At 39.7% G+C, this 23829-nt stretch overlaps 1 protein-coding gene across 7 annotated transcripts; it reads right to left on the reverse strand.

The window, feature by feature from the left end:
• STN1 (STN1 subunit of CST complex) lies at positions 1-23765 on the reverse strand. 7 transcript variants are annotated; one of them, XM_028730355.2, is made up of 12 exons: positions 23473-23609; positions 21787-21886; positions 20706-20850; positions 16811-17017; positions 15116-15211; positions 13115-13186; positions 10838-11008; positions 9961-10072; positions 9140-9302; positions 2985-3107; positions 2001-2073; positions 1-1204 (listed from the first exon to the last, which is right to left on the reverse strand). In XM_028730355.2, exons 4-12 carry the CDS (start codon positions 16938-16940, stop codon positions 1047-1049), a joined length of 1098 nt encoding a protein of 365 aa, XP_028586188.2. In that variant the 5' UTR covers positions 16941-17017; positions 20706-20850; positions 21787-21886; positions 23473-23609; the 3' UTR covers positions 1-1046. The 7 variants fall into 7 exon arrangements, with proteins under 7 accessions (XP_028586188.2, XP_028586194.2, XP_028586189.2 ...); XM_028730361.2 differs by lacking the exon at positions 13115-13186 and having other exon boundaries at positions 23473-23611; XM_028730356.2 differs by lacking the exon at positions 21787-21886.
• Positions 23766-23829: the final 64 nt, after the last annotated feature.

Below are 23829 nucleotides of genomic sequence, written 5' to 3' on the forward strand. Positions count from 1 at the left end.
TCTGTTTTCAACAAAGTATCTTTATTTTAAAAATGAATGTAGTCTTACTGGGACCAAGGAATACTTTACCGTTGAGTAGTTTTATGGCGATTTAGAATAATATAAAACAAAGTTATAACATGCATAACCAAGATATAATATACGTATATATAATGTCTGTAACTCACTGCAGTCAGGTATAATTCATCTCTGTGACAGTTCCAGAAATAGTGCTCAAATCGAAGTAGAAGTGCCCTCTGGAATTTTCCCTCCTTCAGTCTTGAGGAAACAAGATTGTCACTCCATCAGTATTATTTAATACCTGCCTCAGTTTGCAAGAGGCATGGATGCATGTGCACATTTCAATATTACGGAAGGAAAAACTGCTTTGATTTTTAATGCCAGTGCACTGTCAGATTGTTAAAAGATCACCTCGTCCACGACTTATGCAACCAACTGCTGTGTTCTGCAGGAGGGCATCCTGCAGATACCACCCTAAATTAAAGCACTGAATAGCCTTTAGTAATTATTGAGATAATCATGGAATCCAGGTTAAAAGTAAATTGGGAGTAGTCACAAATCTGATTAAAACAAGGATTCAGAATCCACAGCACTTGTTGTATCTCAAGAGATGACCTAAATCAATGTACCAGAAATTATGTATATCAGACTAGGAGTGTGGAAGGGGGTGTATTATTGGAGAGAGGGGTATGGTTAATTTATTCTGATACCTGTTTCTCAAGTATTTCCTTGAATTCAGACTGTTCACCTTTTTAGGCAGCTCCTGTTTATTAGACTATAAGGTATGAATGCAAAGTTTGTTTTGTCTTCCATCTAGCCACAAGAGGGCATTCACAACATAACTGTTTAAAGAGGTCCCTGTGTTTAGTACCTGGAATACCAGAGGCAGACTGAGCACTTCTGAAACATGGAGAGAAACTAAATGAATAGGAATTTTATGATACAGCATCTTCTAGGAATTCCAGCCAAGTTTTTGGCATTGAAGTATTCTTACAACTCATGTCCACTGTATACAGTTTGGCTCTAGAAGTCCACTGCATCTTGTCTTAAAAGACAGTATAGTATCCTTCCATGGTAGTGACCACGTCACTGTTGGTCTCCATCCAGTCCAGTAGGCAACGGATCACATCTTTGGAAACAAAAGGGCTGTAGCGCTGCTGAATACAATTGAGGATGTAATTGAGATGGCAGCCCTTTTCAGCATCTACAGATGTAAAGCAGAAGTGAAATGGTAAATGGGTGGGCAATTGTTCTATTATTCATATAGATGGGAGACTGGATTTCAGTAGCAAGAGTGAAGCTGCCCCCATGGGCAGGTGGCAGACTTTGGATAAATGCTTTGAGATAACTCGCTCATGTGCTGGCTCAGAAACACACCACCACCATCGCCAATGCCATATTTCTTTCTGCAGGTGCGATACCTGAAGGTATTTCCACAAAAGTGTCAGATTGTTTCCAAAAGGTTCACTATGCCGAATGAGAACTGACATGAACCAAAAGCATGAATCTTATTTCATTACAGAAACAACGAAGGGGGATTAGAACATTACAAGTTATCCATTCTGTGCTGGAACCAACAGTAGTCAGTTCCATTTTCCTGTGGCAGTTATTTTGCAAATACATATCTAACTGGGTACATTTCAGAATAGTTAGAATGGGATGGTGGTAGTGATGAGAGACCCTTAATTATTCTAGCTGGATTAATCTCCTTTAGTACTTCTTTGTTCAGGTTTCTTGCCATAAGGGAATACAGGGTTTGTGAGAGCACGCTTGAATTCTCTAGTGTGGGAAGGCTTTCTCCTTGTCCTATGTTGTGATTTTCTTCTGTTTGATTGATTGTATTGTACTGGTTTGCTGCTAGCCTTTGGGCCCCAAAGTGCCCAAACTGCGGTAGTAATAATAATAATTTGTTGTTATTGAATTAAGTTCTCTTACTCAAATACGATTATTCCTACCTTGTACAGGCCTGTGTTGGTGGTTATCTAACTGCACATACTTACATTTTGGCCTCTTACAATCAGCTCTGAGGACTTCAAGGGTCACTTTGTGCAATTCTTTATCTTGCTCAGTCACCTAGAGGATGCAGGAGTGATTCTTAAAATCAAAGCAATGTACATTTATGAGAGCCTGGCCTACAATTAGAGACCACTGCATTTTCATAACAGAAAGAAACATTTCAGGGCCATTGGATAGTCTGTGAGTGGGAGTCACCTAACCAGCCCTGTCAGTGGAAGCCCTGTGCAAGAACTTCCACTTATACAAGAGGGCTCCCCCTGAAACTGGCTTGGGGGGGTGTCAGGAAAACCCACAGAACAGCACACAGTGGGAGGGGGTATTGTTCTGTTCAGCTAGAATGTTTGTGTATGTGGAATGATTGGAAGAGCACAACATTGAATTCCACCCTGTGTCTGGATTTAATCTCTGCTTCCAGAAAACACGTGGGAAAAGCACTGCTGCACTCAGGTCCTGATTGTGTGCTTCCCATAAGCATCTGGTTGGCCACTATGAGAACAGGATGCTTTGACCTGATCCAGCAAGGCTCTTCTTATGTAAAGAAGCATTCCGCCTGCATCTGACCATCATAAAACACCTATCACTGGCCCATTTGAAGTGGTGGCTGATGCCCATTGGAACTGGTAAGGTAGTATACAGGAAGGTCAACAGTGAGCAGATCTAGAGCCAATGACAGGCAGATCCAATCAATTATAGATTTGTCCTCATCCTTTTCCGTGCTGAGTTCTATAAAGACAACTCTGAGACTAAAAAAGTCAGAAAGGTGACAGCCAGCAGCATCCTCAGACTGGATGTCAAAGTAAGAAGGCTGACAGGTGGGTCTGGCTGAGGGGACACTGAGTTTGGTGGGGCAGTGCCCCATTTGTATGTAGAGTTAGCATGCTAGTGGCATGCTTCATGTATTAAGCTTATGTAAATGTGACAGAACATGCTTTACCTACAGACCACCATTCATATAAAGAGATACTTACAAAATACATATCCTGGGGATTTTTTGATTTCTGGAAAAGAACTCCCTTTTTTTGCAACACCTTTATTGCTTCCGTGAAGGAGTCTCTAATCAGTTTGGAGCAGGGACCATCTTTGGAATCTGTCTGAAGAAGAAAAAGACAAAAAAGAGAGGCATATTTGGATAAGGGGGAAAGAAGAAGCATGGAAGTCAAATGCACTTTTAGGTTATTTGGGTCTGCACAAGGAATAAAAGAGAAGTCCTTTCCTTCAAACAGCAGCAGAAAACTGTTGAGATTAAAATGGCTGAAACAAACCTTACTCTCCGCTACTGAAAGGAGCTGCTGCCAAAGTAATTACCTCATGACACACCGATCCATTTTTAATAAGAAAAGGGAAATGAACTAAAGGATCTGCAAGTGGAAGGAGCAGAGTCTGATAATTACTTGCTTTGGTCTAGAGCATCAATCCTGTCTGAAGATAAGGCCTAATTAAGAACACACTCTGCGTGAGCTGACAGAAGGCTCAGCCTGGATAGCTCCTGAAAGAGAATTGCTAATGGCAAACTTCTTAAAACTGACAGAAAAAGCAGAAGAAATGGATGTCAGCTTGAAAAGTACAAGCAATGAGCTACTGAAGAAAACCTATGTTTTATTAACCTTACTCCTTGCCTTACAGGCAGCACTGGCACTCTGTGCTTGCTTGTACCTCAGCCCAAAGCACTATGATTTAGATGACTATAGATTAAGTTTTCCTATTTTGTTAAGTCTACCAATATGTTGAGTTTGGAGTATCCTGCTTCAGATATGGGGAGGGGGTGCCTCTGGACTCCAAATATATCTTATGTACATACCATGTGCAATAGGGGGTCTGCCCTCCTTTAGGTTTACTTACAATTAACTAAAGATCTCAGAATAGTCTATTTCCCTGCCGTCCCTCTTTGCGATCACCCTGTGATGTAGTATAAGATACGCAAAACAGAAAAGCAGCTCAGTGTCACCCTGTAAGCTTTATGGCTGAATGGGTTTAAACCTAGATCTCCCTAGATTAAATCCAACACACTTGATCAGTGTTGGATTTGATCCAGGTAGATCTAGGTTTAAATCTATTTAGTATGGCCACAGAAGACAATGGTGGAGTGCTTTCTTTGTTATATGCAGTGATCTACAAAGAAATCTGATCAGAGGAAAAGCATCAGGAAGTAAACCTGCAGCAAGGATGGGTGTAGGAAATTCAGATAGGTCATATACAAAAGAAAATGTAAAACAAAGGAAGCCTATCTATGGCCATAGAGGTGTTTTTTGTTTCTTTTTTTGCATCTTTAAAGTGCACCTCTATTGTACTCTGCATAAAATCCAGGAAGATATTTTGGACCAAACTATAGTGCATGATGAGGTTACTTGCTGGGAAGACCAAATTTTGCAACATACCTCCTCCCCCTCCCTAGGTGCAGGAGTCCAACTTGTTTCCTCTAATACTGCATTTTGCTTTAGAGGCACAGGGATGGCTTGTGAACCTTTGCCATTTCCGACCTTGTACAGAAGCATCTGCTGCTGCTCTAAATTCTTTTCAGCACAGATTGTTCACAGATCCTATCTTTTGCTCTTCACATCGTTTGTGGGCTGTGGCTTTTGATCAGGGATCATTGAAATTCTTAACCATAAATGTGTTCATAAGGCCAATAAATGTAATGCACACATTAAGTGCCAATGGGTTCCATCATGAGGGAAAACCTGATGCATGTGTTACATAAACTTTATTACCAACAGTCCCCAGTCACTCCTCCTCAGATTCTCCAAAGCTCTACTACCTTTACCACTGCTCTTTCCCTTCCCTAGAATGGTCCAGGATCTTTGGAGACCCATTTCTCTTCAGTGCAATTTGCTTTATGACACTACATCAATTCCCCTCTGGTGCAACTAAGTGCCAGAATGCAGAGTTGAAAGCTCAGATGTGCATTGCTAATCTTCAAAATTAATGTTGATGAGCCTGGAAACTCCTGAGCAATCAGCCTGTAAGAGAAATACCAGTTTATTCCCCTGTTTGTTGACAAGCACTTCTAATTCTTTCTATGAACAGGATTCTGCAGCTTCTCCAAAGCAACTCAATACAATGCCCATCTGCTTGCTTAGCAAGGAAGTTTCTCTATTCTAAAATCTGCTTTCCTGTGATTTAAAGCTCACTTCCTCATCTGTGGCAGTATAGAATAATTGCTTTTCTAAACATTTGAAGATTGCATTTAAGATTACAGTTAAGCCAAACCTTCACTTCATTCATCTTTTCTTGAGAATAAAATGACTCAGGCTTATTCAATGGTATTTCCTTTTTCAAAAAAAACAACAACAAACCAAAACCTACTTTGACCTCTGAATTTTTAATTCATTTCTTAAAAGGTGGCTAATTAAAAATAGTTACAGAAATCCAAATGTGTATTAACCAGAGAGAATGCCATGTTAACAAAACACAAAACAAATACCCTCCTTGCCTATGCAGTGGGTCAACACAATAGGTTATACAAGTGCAACACATTACTTACAAAATATTTTGGTCAAATCATTTTGATATATGTGTTGAAAATCTGAGAAATGTTGCAGCAAATCATTAGTTGGCTAAGTGTGCTTAGCTTTGAAGCTGGGTACTGCTGGGACATACTGGAAAGTGCCAGGAGTTGTGAAGCATTTCTTCCTGCCCCCACCCCCCATAAATCTGCTTTAATGTGAGTTAGTGCTAGCATGCAAGAGTGCATGCTGTCTCCCAGCTGATACTATATAAAGAAAGTAGACATGCAAAAAATAGGGATAATTCTGCTGTATTAGTGTGACTCCAGTCTGCTGGATTTGAAACTCAACAGGAGTCCAGCTTAGTCTATTTCAGGTACATGAAGCTTATCTAAGGAGTAACAAAGAGGCTGAAAGAGGTAGACTATCAGCAACAAATGCAGTTCAGAGGATGCAAGAGATTAAGGCAAAGACAGAAGTTCTGCCTCTACATGAACTGAACTTAAAGTTTTTAGAGGACAGAAACAGACCAATTCCAGAAATTCAAAGAAGAAACTATGTAGACTATTACCTGACCTGATGATTATCAGAATTTAAAGTTTTCATTTGGTCCTTCCTCTGTAGCCTTATTCTATTCACTAGCAAAGTGTTGTACCACTTTATGCCTCTTAACAAACGTAGAGGGGGAAATATGTTAATCTGGCAATCTAATAGTGTGATTCTATGCTTGTTTACTCAGAAGAATGTACAGTACTCTGTAGTTAAATTTTAAAAATTCAAGGTAAGTGCATATATACTGGAAGACAGGTTAAAATGTATTTTGTTTGAGAGGGTCCCCAACTTAAGGCTTGGGGTAATTCAGGGTCCCATTGACAAAAGAAAAATAGTAATAAAAAATGTAATTACTGTAAAAATATCTGAGCACAGGATAACGGGCAAAAGCATGAAAAGACTTCATGCTAAGTGTGTGTCCATGCGGTCTTTGAAATGACAAACATAATAGGGAATACATAAAGTGAAAGGTCAAAATTACAGATTTGAAAAGGTCAAAATTACAGATGATAAAGTCAGAAGATATGCTGCAGCTAGCAATTTGATACCCAGTCGAATGGAAATACATAACAGAACTCTGCAGAATGCCACTGCTGCTCATCTCAGGAAATTGCACATAGAATATGATAAGAAAGTGGTTATGCACTTCTATTCAGGAAATGACAGAACTAAAAAAGACATACACTTCAGGAAATGACAGAACTGAAAAAGTCTTCAAGCTGGAGCCATTTTTCCAAACATCCAAGCCTGCAGCATCCCAGGGGGTGCAGATAAATATTTATGAATACACTGAAGTTCTGTTCTGCTCTGTAGCTAAGAAGTACACTACTATGTTGAAGACAAACATAAAATGAAGGTAAATGTTCACAAATCGGTATGGATTTGGAGGGTGGAGACATAGATGGAGGAGCTCTGCTCATCACACCACACACAGCTAGGTGTTCGTGACCAATTACACATTCAATATGACAGCTGCAATGGATGCATAATTAGATTGACATGGGTTGAGAAGAGTCATATAGATATAAAAATGTAACACTATCTAGTGCTGTAAAAATAAATAAATCAGTAATTTTGCAATAGAAACATCAACAAAGAAACTTGTCAGAAAGATGCTAAAAGGTGTAAGCAACTATACTACTCTGAGGTATGGGTGACTCTCCAGAGAATGGATTGCAACTCCCATCAGTCCCAGTCAATATGTCTAATATTAAAGAATAATGAAAGCTGCAGGCCAGAAATGTTTGATGAGCTACAGGTTTCTTGCCTCTGCTCTAAAGAAAGACTCTCAAATCAGATAATCAGCCAAGAGGAAGATGGCCACAGGAATCATTATATCAGGTGCAAGACCAACATAATTATTTTTTTCAAATGAGGCAACTGGTAGGGAGTATCCTTCTAAATGATGAATGAGTTCCCCATGCTTATTGCTTTTAAATTCTATGTAAAGGGCTAGTTTAAGATCTGATTGGATCAACTTTCTACCAGAGTAAATGTAGCTCTGCCTGGTGTGCTGGGGAGGGGGTAAGGAAAAACAGAAAAAAAGTTTTTAAAAATGTAAATATATGGGGGGTGCTCAGAGAAAGAGGGAGGATATTATTCACAATTTTACCAATGGGCAGCTGAAGCTGAGAAATGTGACTTACTAAAATCCCACAGTAAGGGTTCAACTGAACTGTGATTTCAGCCCAGGACTAGTCCAATACATTATCAAGAGATTATACTGTTATGATTACTTCATATACTGTGTTGGGAGAAGTCAAAGGGGACTGGGTGCAGTTGAAGCAATGGAATTGCCCTGTGTGACCATAGCAACCCAGAGCCTACTGAGCAGAATAACTTGGAATAGCCTTCAGCTTTTACCAGAATTGCTTATTATTGCAGCTGGCTTGAGAAGCCAATTCTTTCTCTGCTGTTTGGTACTTTTTGTATTATATTCCTTTGCCACAGACCAGCAGGGTTCTTGTTCAAATCCAGGCCTATTGCTTTATTAAAATTCAATGACAAGCGTTACTTTTATGAAAACAAGTGGTTGCCAGGAAGCAACCACCAGGAAGGAGGCCACAGAACCCACTATGAATGGGAGGCAGGTTTGTTGTTACTGTACAGTTTTGGAAGGATTAAAATATCCTCCTATAGAACTGGGAATTTAAAGCACATCCTTAACTAAATACATAGCTAGACACAAAAGGGAAGCTAGGGGGGGAAATCGCCTCAATTTCCATTGTACTGCAAGCGGAAAAAAGTAAGGCAAAGGCTGAAGTTAAAGAGAGACAGATTTCCATACTGACATTCAGTTTTAATTGTAATGCTAAAGAAAGGATTTTTAAATTATATATATTCAGCCCAGATTCTCAGCTAATGTAGCTATACATAACTTTATAAGCACTGAAGTTATGCAAATTTGCACCAGGTGGGCATCTGGCTCATTACCCTATTCTCTGCATGCTAAGAATCTTTTATAAACAAATTCCTATTTAACCAGAAGCACAGAGACAGACAGAAATGTTTTGCTATTGAAAAGCAGTCCAAATCTCAAACAAGCACTTGCTTTATGTATAACTCTGATTCCAATTAGAGTTTGGGACTTGGAATCTCCTAAAAAAAAAACCCAGACCCAGACCCAGTTTGCTCTGAACAGGCTGAAATGTCTAACAAGTAGAAAGTGTAATACATAGCAGATGTCGGCATACTCTTTATAATTTTCTACAGAAGGGCCAACCTTTTTAATATGTTGGGCCTCATTTATCTTACCCTTGATTAAGTTCAGAACCATCCAGTCCTGTCACTCAAATGATCCATTATCTTCAAGAGACCTCCCAAGCTCCATTATAGCTACCTACACAGTTATGAAAGTAGTAAGTTAATAGCAGTGGCAAGTCTCAAACTTTAGTTTGCTTTATAGCTTTTTCGTTTTGATCTGTCTTACTTTTATTACCATCAAAAACAGTACACAAACTAGCATACTGTTAGGCTACCATGCCATTAACTGCAGGAGGTTTTGTTTTCTCAAAGTAGCAGCTATTACACAGTCCAGTGTTTAGTTCAATATTATCATTAAACATTCTTGATTGACCTAAGCTACCCCGCAAATGCAGCCAGCTCCCTACAAAGCCACCTTTACTCACTTGCTCAGCAGTTCTTGGTCCATCCTCCTTGACTAGCGATACTAAAGCCTCCACAGTTTCCAACTCCTGCTGATAGAAACTCTGGATCTTGTTCTTCAATAAGAAGTCTCTTATTTTTTTGCTCAGTTCAGTGATGGAGCCCAACATGTACACTGCACCTTGGCTATCAGCAGAAAATAAATTTAAAATGGAGAGCGAAAATATTAACCAAATTAAAAGGCCTCCTACAACTAGATACTTAACTAGTTTAAATGACACCCAACTAAATCTTCAGCAGTGCTGAACACACTGTCACTATACTGGCTTCTATGATCCACAAAAAGCTTTACAATCTGGATGACATGTATGCATGATCACTGTGCAAGGGTTTGGAGTGGCGTTTGCACTAGATCTTACTGTGTGGCATCTATCCTGTGCTGTGGTGTGACACTAGGGTTACTACAGCCATCTCTCCACTTGTGTGCGATTAGCATGGGCACTCCTGCTAACGCACACACTGACAACAGGTGCTGAAAGTGGGCAGGGACAGAATGGTGCAAGCCCCACTTGTGCGCATCCCATTGACGCACATGGCAGCTTAGAACGGAACCCCCACATAAGTGGGGATTCTCCCGTGCATGAATCTGGCTGTCTCATTCTATGGCTCTACCTATTCTAGATGTATCATCCTTCCATCTTCTTTTTGTTCCTGCCTTTGAACTTGCCCCACCATACAAATTCAGTTTTCATAGAAAACCAGTAACTCTGTTTTATATCCTATTCTTGATGCAAAGCCTACACTCCTGAATCACCAGCATCTCCTATCTAGAGCTCTCACTGACCTTTGTGCCTCTTCTTGCAACTGGAATGGCTGATCATAAATATCTCTGTATAGATGGGGGAGTTCCAGCATTCTTGAAATCAGAACTTCACACATAGGGTCATCAACTTTATCTGAAAAGAAATAAGGCACAAAAAAGGCAAACAGATTCAAACGTGAGCCGCTAGCTGCATTTCATTTATTTATTAGTTATTTACAGCCCACCTTCCAAGATAATGGTTGTTTTATCTGATGATAATGATAATAATAATAATAATAATAATAATAATAATAATAATAATAATAATAATAATTTATTTCTTGTATCCATCCCATCTGCCTGGGTTGCCCCAGTCACTCTGGGTGGCTTCCAACAAAATATAAAGGAACACAACAAAACATTAAACATTGCTTGCCTTCAGATGTGTATGAAAAGCCATATGATTGTTTCTCTCTTTGACATCTGATGGGAGGGTGTTCCACAGGGCAGGGGCAACTACTGAGAAGGCAATCTGCCTGCTTCCCTGTAACTTCACTTCTCACAGTGAGGGGAACTGCCAGAAGACCCTCGGAGCTGGATTTGGCAGGTTTGTTGTTCTATAGAAGGACAGGGAGAGGCCACACTACTTCTGCATTTGAGTGTCTGGAACTGGGTTTGGAGGATGGCTTTTAGCAAGCTGAGAAGCCCAGCTTTATAAAACACAACATCCATATGCTGCACAGAGTCATACACGGCAGCTCTCAACAAGGCATATGAATCAGAGACAAAAAGTGGCCTTGATGCGACAGGAAAAAAGCCTGGGCGCAGCTTAAATAAACTGTAAGTCACACGGGTTACAATTATGGGAGTTTTAAAGGTCAGGATAAAAATGCATACTGCTGAATGAGTAACTACTCACAGTACATGGAGGCCTTGATTTCTCGCTGCTGTCTGAAGATCTGAATGCAACCACGGACTCTGATAGTATCACCAATTTCCAGTCTCGTTTTTTGGCAAACTGCTACTTCGAGCTTTCTTATTTGTTCAGCTAGATCCAGGCCACTTGAGGTACTAGGATGAGGTCTAAAATCTGTGGGGAAAGAAACATTCACTACATTTGGAATGGAAAAGCAAAGTAGATTTTCCCAAATATCATGACCAGCCTTCCCAAACCTGGGGCCCTCTAAATGTTGTTGGGGCTACAACTTCAATGATTCCTTAATTCTGGTCATGCTGACTGGGGCTGATGGGAGTTGTAGTCCAACAATACCTGGAAGGCACCAGGCTGGGGAAAGCTCCTCTTGAGTAAGACTGTGACTCAACAGAATGAGACATGATTAATATATATATTCATTATTCAAATAAAAGTAGAAAGCAGTATTTTTGTCAGACTTGCTTCCTGAAATGTTAACCTCTTTTAAAAGAACAAACGTGTGTTAAGTTTGTTGTGATGGTGTGTTCCAAAACTGGAGTATTTCTACCAAATGCATATACCGGTATGTAATATGAATAATAAGTGTTTAATATAGCTGGCAGTATTTTCAAATCTATCTTGTCCCCTACAGCTGACTGATGAATGCAGGAAATGTTCCTTTTAATTTTACCAGCTGTTATAATGCACCTCCTTCCTCACAGAGAAACCATATATATGTAATATCCAATACTGTCCTTAAACATTTAATGCACCTGATTAATATAACTTTGCTCATGCTACAAAACACCTAATAATTCTTAAAGTGCCACCAGACTGTGGCTTAGCCTACAACAGACAAACAATGCTAATCTTCTGAAGTTCAAAATTGAACAAAAAAGTAAACCCAAGTTCAAAATAAAAAGCAAACCTCACCAGCAAACCTCACTCTTAATAATAAGGAAACTTAATATCATTAGAAGTAAAAGAAAAGCTGCCTCTTTGAGCCTGCCAAGATACAAATGCACTTTGACAGAACTTCAAGTTTATTGGCTCACCAATAAGTTTTTGATCCAGGGCAGCATAAACTTTAATTGCAGCCATCTGCAGTTGTCTGCTGTGAACACATTCTCAGAAAAAAGCAGGCTACTAAATATTCTGTGTTCCTTTTCAGGACTTGAATTCTTCTTATATTTTAGAGCTAAGCCAATACAGAAAAGAAGGTGACTTCTTCATTAAATATTATAAGTTTTTCGTGGCATAACTGAGTAGCTTTTTCCAGACAGATAGCCATGTTCAACTGTGACATCAAACACAACCTTAAAAATTATTTAATTATGCCATAATGAGCTTGTCTGTCTTTAAGGTGCATCAAGAATTGAGCAGAGCTTCAAGTTTCAGGGTTCTTAGCTATCATTTGGATTTAGTGTTGACAATCTGACCTCAACTGTATTATTAATAAAGCTTTTCTCCAGCTACTTTTAGAGCATCAATAGACCATGAAAGGCCTGGAACATTTATTTAACATTATTCTCTGCACCTTGAAAGCAATATACTACTGCATATTTTTAATTATGCAGTAGTAATGACTGTATAGTTGACAGTAGGGAGTGAACCAAGAATAAAACAAGCAAAGGCCAGCAACTGAGTTAAAAACAGCAGATTCCCAAGATGAAGTCTCTAGGTGATTATATGCTAGTACATTTAAAAAAAATAAAAAATTGTGTGTGGCCTGTTTACTCTTCAACCCACTGAAATAGGGAGGTGGGAAGCAAAGAGGAAGGAACAGAAGTTTGGCTATGTTATGTGGCAGGTATCTGTGGGTAAGAAGAAAAAGTCATCTGCACTGAAACATGGGAAACATTTTTAAAATCAACTGTTCAGAATAGGATATAAGATGTGTAAGAGAAAAGAATAGTATCTCTGCAAATCAAAATATATGCAAAATGTTAAGAGGTTATCTTGAATTCAACAAGCTAACAGATCTCAGACCATTTAGCTCTAATTGGAAAACATCACTTTAAACAAAATGGAAAAGTTGCATTGGGAACTACAGTAAGAAGGCTCTTCAAGCCAAGTGTCCTGAACTGAAACAACAGACCCATCTGTTATGAATGAATGGACCTCAGCACTGCTCTTTTATCAAGTCACAGTAAAACAATATAAAAATGAACAGGGAAATGGTGCAAACACCTGAAAATAACCCTCACTAATAAAGTATAGAATATATATTAATACATATTCTGAAAAAGCTAAAAGGAAAGCAGATACGAAGTGGAAAGTTACCTGACAAAGATTTCTGCTGTGCCAAAGGGTTTTTCCAGCAGGTGCAGCTTATAACTCCTGTGCTGTCATCCACTAGATAGTAGGATAGCAATTTTAATCAGTTTGGTGGGAGTTTATAGAACACACACCACAAACATTTTTGCTTAGCAACAGCCTTTTTGTTTGTACCAGAGAAGCAAAATCTTTCTCAAAGCTCTCCCATCCATTTTACCTGTGCCAATTTCCTGCTGCAGCAAATCAACAGACTAAATGTGACTGACAAACTAGTCAAAAGTCAAAAACACAGAATAACTCATTTTCTGAAATTCTCCCCTACAGCAATTTTTTTCCTAGTGGTGTTGAGGGAATAGTCTGGATAGTGAAAAGATGGAGATGAGGGTCAAAGACAGACAGACACACTTTCTGCGACTAAGCTGGGTTATGGGGGTGTGAAGGAAAGAGGAAAATGACTGTTCCATGGACTACTGTTGTAGAGGCTGGACAGGCTACCTTCTCTATGCTGGATTAACGCTATTGGCAATCTATCTTAATGATATATAAAGAGGCAGGATTTTATTTTTAACAGTGCCTTCCTCACTCCCAACCCTTTCTATACCATCATCTGCACAAATGCATATGCTATGTAAATGACCTTTCCTGAAACATCTAACATTTGTCTCCTGAAATTAATATAAGGGCAATAATGCTTGCTATTTGATACATACACTGTTGACCAGGGACAGAACAACTTCTTGTATTAGCTGCAGCTTGAACTGAGATCACAAAGGGAGGATGAATGAAGGCAGAAAAGGCCTTAGATACCCTCACAGTGAGTTGTCAACTTTTGGTACCAGATATTCACAAGGAGCTGGTCATTCGTAATTTCTATCCAAGCCCCTCTGCCACATTTGGGAGACTTCTAGCATTATTGACCTACATTCTTATCATTTTCCCTTTAAGTCCTTTCAGCAACAGGATACTCAGTCTGAGGGACCACTGGCCTTACTTAAGAGAGTTTAAGAGAGTTTAAAACAAGCAGCCCCTTTTAAGTATGTTAAGTGTAAACAAATTCCCGTTTTTCAGTGCAGAAACAAGACAACAATCCACATTTCTTCCTTTATGCAGCTTTGCTTCTCAAAAAGGAGTGCATCATGCCTCTCTAAACTCAAGCACGTGATCCAGCTGATGCAATACTAGCCAATTAGATCCCCAGCTGGCAGAGCCTTGCTTTTGAACTGGAAAATGCAAATGGAAGTTACAATTTATTTTGGGCGAGTCAGCCTGAGTGCAGCTGAGAGAAGGTCAGGGAGGGGCAGCTTGGCAAGATGCCCAAGAATGAAACTGGGAACAGTTTGAACATGAGGAGAAAGACAACCATGGACGCAAGGAGGGTAGTCCTTCTCCTAAGTTCACTGTGTGAACTTGGAAAGAGTTGGCAGTGAAGGGAGGGGTGGCTGAGGAAAGCATAGCCTCTGTCTTTGTACCAAAGAAATGTACAAGGTAACCATGCTAAGAACCACACAAGCATTTCTTCCCAGGAACAGAAAATTATGCACCTAGCATCTCACTCTCTGCGCTGGGACATTCAAAAGGCTATGTCATTGTTAGTATGCTCTTGGAACCCCATCTCTCTCTCTCTCATTACCACCATCTGTCCCAGTCAAGGCTGTGGAAGTTGTCAATGAAAGTGAACATTCCCCCTGAAGGAACAGTTTCACAGCTTGGGCCATTCCTAAAGTGTCTTACAGGATGCAGCAGTGGCCAGGGGTACTTTCTGCCAACTCTCATCTGGCTCCCCTGTTTTGCCATTTACTGAAGCAATCAGACCTTCCCTCAACCCTATATACCTTGGTCTCTTCCAGAGTGGGTTGCATGGGGTTTTCCCTTGCAGACTGATCAGAAACCTCCAGCTGGTTGTGGTTGTTGCTACACCATATATAAAAGCAAACCTAATTTAAGAAGGCAGTAAAGGCTAATGAGAATGGAGAAATTTAAGAGCTAGCAGGAATAAGAATTTCTTACCTCCATAAGTATAACAGGCATCTCGTTCTTTGATCAGAACCACAGTTCCAAGAATATCCACCTGCCTTACTGGATGCCTGTTGTAAAAGAATATACCTATGAAAGGAGGAGATCATTATTGATACATAAGGTACATACAGTCTTATTTCAGCGAAGTAAAGAAGAATAGACTGAGGTGATGCCTGGCTTATAAATTCTAATGCCCACCTGTTTGCTATAGGGCTAGAAAGCCCCATGCACCTTCCCTAACGTCTCTTTCAGGAAAAACCACTCAAGGCTTCTTAGGAGTGGGGTGTGTGACAAATTTGCCCCCCACTAGGTTGGGAGTGGCATTCTGACATTTGGCCAAAAGTGTCAATACAACATTATAATATGTCAACAAAGCAACAAGTTGTATTCATCATGCCAGTTAATGGTTAAAGGCAGTACCAGTAATTATTTTCAGTTTATTTAAAAAGGCCATGCCCCACTTTCTCAGACTTTGCAACCAGTAGGCTGAGAAATGGTGCTGTAGGAGTCTCAGGAACCAGCATGGAGATTTTAACTACCAAAGGGTGAAACAGAGTTTACTAAGGGAAACTGGAGTTTGCCAAGCAAACAAGAAATGTCAGTTTTAATAAATGAGGGTAGGTAAGGTCTGTAAGGAACATGCTGAGGAATGTTCAGCCATGGCTTTTAATTCAACATCTTTTAAAAGAAAAGACATTTTCTAAACAGCCTTTTGTTAAATTCTTTGGTTTCTGCATATCACAATGCACCACACCTTTTCCCTTAAGCATTTTTGGAAGCAATATGCTCTGTCTTGATTTCCAGTTCTGTTTAACAAATATTGCCTATTTATCTCTTTCAAGGTAGCTTGGGACTGATCTTTTAGTTGCTTTTTATTATTCATGAAAATCTTACATTCTTGCATAAAGGAATAGTTGATGAGTCTTAATTTGGATCAGACTAAGCAAAAATAATGGTAAAAAATTATAGCCGTTTCCAGCCAGGGCAGTTTGTCTGGTCAAGCTGCCCTGGTAATAATCATGTGAGAGATGAGCTGACAAGTAGTGGAAACAGAGCTCTGGTTGAAGTACAGTGCGAGTATGGTTATGTTACTAGGGATATAGACTGAGGCGCAGCTCCGAGTCACCAGCTGCAAGCTCATCCAGGCTGTTGGGATCCTTCTGACACTCCCTCAGCGCCTTTATCACAACCTCTCCCTCCTGTCTGCAGCTAGTTGTACTAGTATAGCCACTTTGAGAGATAAGCCTGATGGGTCACTCCCTCCCAATGATATACTGATAATTCCAGGGACTGAATTTCTCCCCTCTTCTTTCCCCAATCCAATGGCTTCATGCTACATGGGATGGGGTGGAGGCAGATTCAAGCATATCCATAAGAGAAGGTACACTCCTCTTGATGGTGGTACACATTGCCTCCACCATTCTATTCCCTTTCCTGCTGGGCAAGGTAAGGTGGCAGATCAAGGCTATGAAACTCAAGCAAGGGTTGGATTTATTGAGGAACTTGGAATATACAGATTATCTCATTTTCTTTTGCTGTTTTATCTATCCTCAGAGCTTCTTTCAGACACAGAAGGGAGAGAAAAGTTTTTATCTGGAGCCAGATTGTCAGTCCATAGCACAGTAATGCTAGGCTTTTCATTAAAACCAGTGATGTTATATATATCATAGCAATCTCATAACTCACCTGGAACCTGTTTTGATTCTTTCATTTCTTGTACGTCTTTAATGTACAGTCTTGCAAAAGCTGAAAAGATAGGATCCAGTCCCCATAACAATGAAGGGACCTCTTCTGATTCTGTGGCTGCGGTGAACATTCAGAAGTGAATGACTTGGCTCCAAGACCATGTATCAACTCAAGGCAAGCAGAGCTTCTGACCAAATGTTTGCAAGTCTGTGGGGGGAAATGTGTGTAACATAAACATTATGCTAGCTTGATTAGTTTTTATTATGATGCCTAGTTTTTAAATTTTAATTGTTGATGGTATGACAGGATTAGAAAGAGTGCTAACTGCTCCATGCATTTTATGTAGCACCTGGCCTCTGCTAAAAGGAAAGAAACAAATGCTTGAATTCATTCCTTCTGGATACTGGAAAACAGATATGTAGTCCGAGATCAGCAATAAGGATCAAGCAACCTGCAATGTTACCTCAAATAAGTTTATCACAAGAGGCGGAATTTAGGCAAGGACTACAGGCCAGTCACAGCATCCTTTGTACCCCACTGTCCAAAACTTTGCATCAATTTATATCTGCCATCTTCCTTGCTGACAAAATTACACTATTAGTAACAATCAGGAATACAACATCAGTTATTACACAATGACTAGTTTCATTATCTCCAGTGCTTTCCCTTAATTAGTTCCATCCCTGGCATGCACTCAATGTGTTGCGCAATCCTGCTGTGACCCACTGGAAAAGCAGGCATGGCTTGTGCTTGTTTTCTTTTCAAACAAAAGATTTGCTACTTGTTTATATTTGAAGCTATCAAAAGAAACATATATGAAATGCAGATCTGGGAGTATCATTTCCCCCATCCATCTTCACAGTCTTTAGATCTTACTTAATTTGAAATTTTGAGTGAATACTTGAGATGACAGTGGTATACTGTATAAACATATTACCTGCCAAATCTCAGCAATTTACCCAGGATATGAACGGTAGAAACACTGTTGTTGAATGAATGGGTTGCATACAACTGAGGCATTCTCAAGAGTAGTTCCATTTTTATCAATGGAATTTAGTCAAATTCTTTAATTTCAATTGGCCTACTTGGAGTGTGACTCGGTTGGCTACATTATGGCTTTTAAAAATGTTATTTCTACCTGCCTTGAACTGTATGAGGCTTCTTGCACTTAAAACTAAAATAAATTTTCCCAATTATTAATTTGAAACACAATGTAAAAATGAGGATCATTTTGCAATGCAAATCAATGTGAATGAAACTTTGTTGTTTAAAGCCATAGGCCACCACAATGTGACATTTATTTTTAAAGAAAATATTTAGCAACCTTGAAACACTATTTTCATACTTCATGTCATCTGTAAATTCACTGTCATGAGTGAATGAAAGCAAAGAAAATGCAGTTGCTAATGTCTGATTATGGTTCTATCTACATTGAACTATGCATTTTGATCAATGAAGCATTAGCTGTGACTCTACAAAGCACACAAGTTTCTAAAACAAATGGATTGTTTTGCCTTTAGGTTTACTTCCAAAAAGAATGATGGTGATGGTGATGTTGGTGATAAGAGGCCAACCATAACATGTACTTGCAGTCATGAAAACAGTCAAAAGTGCTACCATTCAATTACTACTAACCACAAACTAGGAACAGTAGCTGTGCTAGGATGCTATAACATCAGACAATAACATCAGACACCTTAACAACAAAGCAGATTTGCTATCTAAGAGTTAGGCAGGAAAAGTGTATGGAGTGATGAAGCGGGTAGAAATTGTGGCACATATTTGATTTTGCAGTTTAATACCAAAAAGTTAGATGCATTAAAAGAAATAGTGGTTCTTCCTACATATTTCCCATCTTTATTTTCTGAATTCTTAACTGGACTGGAAGTATCTGACAAGGGCTGTTCACCAGGGGGCTGTTCCTCTTGCTGAGTGAGAAAGCTTGCAACTTATAAGGTCTGTGCAGCTTGACTTTTTCAGCTAGGGGAGGAATTCAATAATGACCTACATAGATCCTACTATGCATGTATTAGCGGCAGCAATTAGGCATTATTGAGGACAAAGGGATAATAAAGTAGCCTTAAATCCACTAAACCTCTGAGAACTTTGTATGATTAACAGTCTTATGACTAGATTAATAGAGAACAGTTCTGCATAGTCAGAAAATCACAGTGCAATGCATAAATACATAACTCTAGCTTAAGAAACCAATTTGCTGAAAGAAAACTAAAAGAATATGAATGTGGTGTATAGATCCAACTGTCTTTCCACCTACTGAGCATGGTTGATGAATTAGCCTTGTGTATATATTAGGAAAGGGAAGATGTGAACAGATTACGCATAGGAAAGAGATAGAACAAAAGGTGTAAGGAAAATAAAAGAATCAGAGTGAAATGAGGAAGCAAGTTGAGACAAAAAAATGGGGAGAATAAGCGAAAGAGCAGATAGTAAAAGACAAAAAAAAAGGAACCCAGATGGATCAGACTCAAAGGTTAATCTAGTCCATTATCCTGTTATCACAGTGTCCAGCCAGATACCTATGGGAAGCCTACAATCAGGGCCTAAATGCAACAGTACTCTCCACTTGTGATTCCTATCCAACAGTGGTGGTAGAGTACGGTCATCTTGGCTTGTAGCCAACAATAGCTTTAGCTTTATCCTCTATGAATCTGCCTTTCAAGTCAACCAAACTGAGTTCCATCATATTGCAGGAGCTAATTCCATAGTTTATGCCCTGGTGAAATTCTTCCTTTTGTCTGCCCTGACCATTCAGCTTCTGCTATAATGCAGGTACAGAACAGGATAAAAACTTCTCCCTACCCTACTTTCTCCACACCATGCATATATAATCACCTTTTTCTAACATAAAAAGTCCTCAATGATGTTATCTTTCCTCATAAGGGAGTTGCTATATCCTTTGATCACTTTGATTGCCCTTATATATAGTGTACAATATCTTCTTTGAGGTGCAGTGACCAGAATAGTATACTGTATTCCTAGAGCAATCTCACCATATATTTTAATCTATTAGCAGTTTTATTTTTTTATTCCTTTCCTATCAATTCCCCACATGGAAATTGTCCTTTTCATAGCTGCCACACAGTGGGCCAATGTTTTCATTGAGCTATCAGTTACTGCTATTTTTGAACCCAACAGTGTATATTTGTCCTAACATGCATCACTTTACTTGCTTTCACTTTCACATTTCAAATTTTAATGCCCGTTCCCCACTTTGAAGATATCTTTTGGGAACTCTTCAATATCCTTTTTTGTTTTATCACCCTAAATAATTTGGTGTCATCAGAAAACCAAGCCACCTCACCCCTATGAACATGTTTTCCCCCTCCAGAAGTGACATTGCAGGGGAGCAGCCACAGCTGTTAGTGGATTCCATCTTCCATCAGATCCAGTCATCTTAGCCAATGTACTTCAGCAACCTCTGGAAGACAAGTTTCTAATCCCTGCCTTAAAAAAAGGTAGAGCACTTGTATAACAGCAGCCAATTTGAATCCAACTTTTTGCCACCATCATGGGGGAAGTATAATAGTGAACACCAAAGATAGCAGAGCTTAGCAGGTAAAGGGAAAGATATGAAAAAGATTGGAATAAATAGGAAACAACAGAAACAGAAGGATAAATGGAAAACATATTTAATCTAGTTCTTTAGTCTGTGAAAATACAAAGGTTTAAGGACGTGAGAACTGTCACATACCCCATCAAGTCCAGTTAATAAATAGTGATAACCTTGCTGGCTCAAGTGGATGTGAGAAAAACTCTATGATGAACTATGGACTGTGTACATACGTCAAACCTTATTTTGTCATAAGTCTCTCAAAACAGAGACAGACAGGAACAACAAGGTCAGTTTTGTGTTCTACTGCCTCCAAATAGATACCTCCAAGAACAGAAAGAAGTTAACTGCTTGCATTCCAGGACAAAGATGAGATTGGTTGCCAGAAGAAATAGTGGTAGGCTGACTTTTTCATGGGAAAGCATGACTATCTTGACTGAAGGAACAGATTTGCCTCTAAAGTTTTCACCTATAGGATTTTCAAGAGAATGAAAATATTAGGGAATTATTAAATAATATTTATGATTCTTTTATTATTCATATAACCTTATATTAACATGCTTTATACATTATAACCTTTATATACTTTATAATCTAGAAACTTTATATGCTTTATAACCTATTTTTGTATGTAATCAATAACTTAAAAATATAGGAACAACAGGTAAAAGAGTCTGGACAACTAGCCTTATTTGAAGGTGGTCCACTCTATGAATTCCAAATTCCAGGGGCGGTATTTCAGGGGTTGCATTTTGTGTTTTGGAACACAGGATAATCAGCTTAGCTGATAAAATCTCTGCTCAGACATGATTCTGATAACACAATAAAACATTTCTTTTCAATGCAATGCTGTAATGGAAAAGATTCTGCTTTTCAAATATTTAGAGAATTGCTATCGGGAACACAGGAAAATAGTTGTTTATTACCAACTCTTGTTTTATAACATAATACCATAGCAATTACTGGTAATATCTATATTACTGGTAATATCTATATTAAAGTTAGAGAAAATGGTATTTTCAAGGTGTAAGTATGCAACTGTGAAACCGCCTTCTTGACTGCTGGACTCGCTATTGGTCTTGTCTGCTCAATCCACAGGAACTTGTCTTCACATGCAGGTGATAGACAAGTTCCTAACTTAGGGTTTAAGACCCATTAGCTACCCTCACCTGGTTCAGCCAACCAATCAAAGCCCTTATTACAACAGCAGTGGTATAACTGGTCAAACTTCATAAATCATTATATTGCAAGTGGTTCTCTGGCACTTTCACTGGATGATTAGGGAGCCCTTTCATTTGGGCAACCAAGATTTAAAAGAAACAACAGCTGGGCCGGGGGGGGGGGAGTTATTCATTGACCAAGTGACATGTACTACAAGTAAAAACCCCATATAGGTGGAAGCCACCTTCTTCCTGCTGGAAAATAGGTTCTTGGTTGCCCATCAAGGTTTGGTGTTATCTGTTGTGCCTGTCTTCTGCATACTGTGTGGATGATAGTGGGTCCTCCTGTAGGTGAAGGGTAGTAGGAAAGGGAAATACTGTATCTGAATACGGTATATATTTTATGCAGATTTGTTTTAATTCTTTTGCTGTTCTACTGACTTCTGCCTAACCAGCACACCATCTAAAATTAATCTCTACCTGTTTTGACAAGGACTGACAAGTTTCTTTATAGTCTGGCTCTCAACTTTATAAAAATATTTATATACAACTAATTCACAAAGAAAATATCAAAGTGGTTCACAATAACTATTGACTTGTGTGCTTTACCTAAGCATGGAGACAAAACTGAGTAACAACTGGCTGTTGTATTTCCAGAGAGGGGGAAAATCAGCCATTACGTGTTTCTCCTTCCTAGGAGACCTTGGTGCAACCTAAAACCTCCATATCAACTAAGAGAATCATTTGCAATCTGTCACCTCTTCCCACACTTCATCTTAGTACTCTTATTAGCTACAAACATGAATGGCTTGACCCACCAACCCTTTTCTCTCTCACTCCTCCCACCATTGAGGATTTTACCACCTACTCTGATGAAGGGTTATGGAGAACTTGCACACTATTTGGGGATATTTTGGTTAGCATAATACAGATGCAGCCCCAAAATGGATTTTGGAGCCCACAAGGCCAGACTGTGTGAACCATACACAACACCAGAAGGGAGAAAGTAATACTATTTGAAAAGAGTATACTAACTCCTGGAACACTGTGAAAAAAGGCTACACTATTGCCTTCTAATATGAAACTGTGGAATTAATTTCTGTGTAGGTCGTAATGGGTGCCTTGTGTATTCAACTATTACAGTTCAGCTCCATTAAATGAACAAGAAGCAAACGTTGTTATTCAGGATAGACTAACTTATTGCAGTAAAGTTTGCTTAGTCTGTCAAACTATATTCTGATACAGTATGGACAGCTTGAGGGAATAAGAGCCCTGATAAGACCTTAAATCCATCTTGTCGGCCAGCAGCCCATTTCTATGGAATATCCACAGCTTCCATGCCTTGCAACAGCTTACGCTGTTATCTGCGCTGAGGATTTAGTATTCAAAAGTGTACTGTTCCTGACGCATTGCCCATTGTTTATTTTTTGCCCTTTTAAAAAAACTACTTTCATTTTAAAGCCAAGGACCGCAACCATATCTTGTGGCAGTGAATTACATAAACAATTTGTGTTCTTATGAGTACAAGAACTCTGCTTGACCAATCACATATCTAGTCCACCCCCTGGTTTTCCACAATACCAAAGGGACATCCATGGGGCCCTCAGGGCATGGGGGAAAGAGCCTTCTCCCGCTCTTGCTCCCCAGCGAGTGGCACTCAAGACACACGTTGCCCCTGATCCTATATGGACATAACGATCAGTAACTATCCTGTGCCTAAATTCCCCTGTCCAAACACTCCACATACACAGCCATACATGGAGGGAACAGGAAGCCTAGCCTTTTTCCTTTCCCCTAAAAACGAGCACAAAGTAATCGCCAAAAACCACTAAACCAGCACAAAAGAAAGTTGCCCCTTTTAACCGCCCCTTTTTTCCCAAAGTGCTGTAATCTCTCCCCCTCCTCAAAACGGTCGACGCTGCGCCACTTACCCGCCAAAGAGCTCGGCGCGCTCCTATTGGCTCTCCGCCGCTAACGGGCGGGTTTCCTAGGCGTCACGCGCATGGGACAGGGGAGGAGTGTCGGTGGGAGGAGAAACCGGAAGGAAGTCTACCTCAGGCGGCGGCCCTTCTCGTTTAAGCACCGCCCTCTCCGCCTTCCTCCGCCCCCGTTTCCTTGAAACCCGGCTACGTACATGAGAGAGAGGCGGGGGGAGTCATAGCCCGCGCGAGTCCGGGAAAGAGGCATCTGGCGGAACTGGAGTGGAACTGCGCATGCGTAGTTTAGTGTCAAAGTGAGGCGGTTGAGAGTGGAGCAGGAGGAGAGCGAGTTGGGAGTGGCTTTTCTAC

The sequence above is a fragment of the Podarcis muralis genome, chromosome 6, assembly GCF_964188315.1.
Source record: "Podarcis muralis chromosome 6, rPodMur119.hap1.1, whole genome shotgun sequence".
Classification (NCBI taxonomy): domain Eukaryota; kingdom Metazoa; phylum Chordata; class Lepidosauria; order Squamata; family Lacertidae; genus Podarcis; species Podarcis muralis.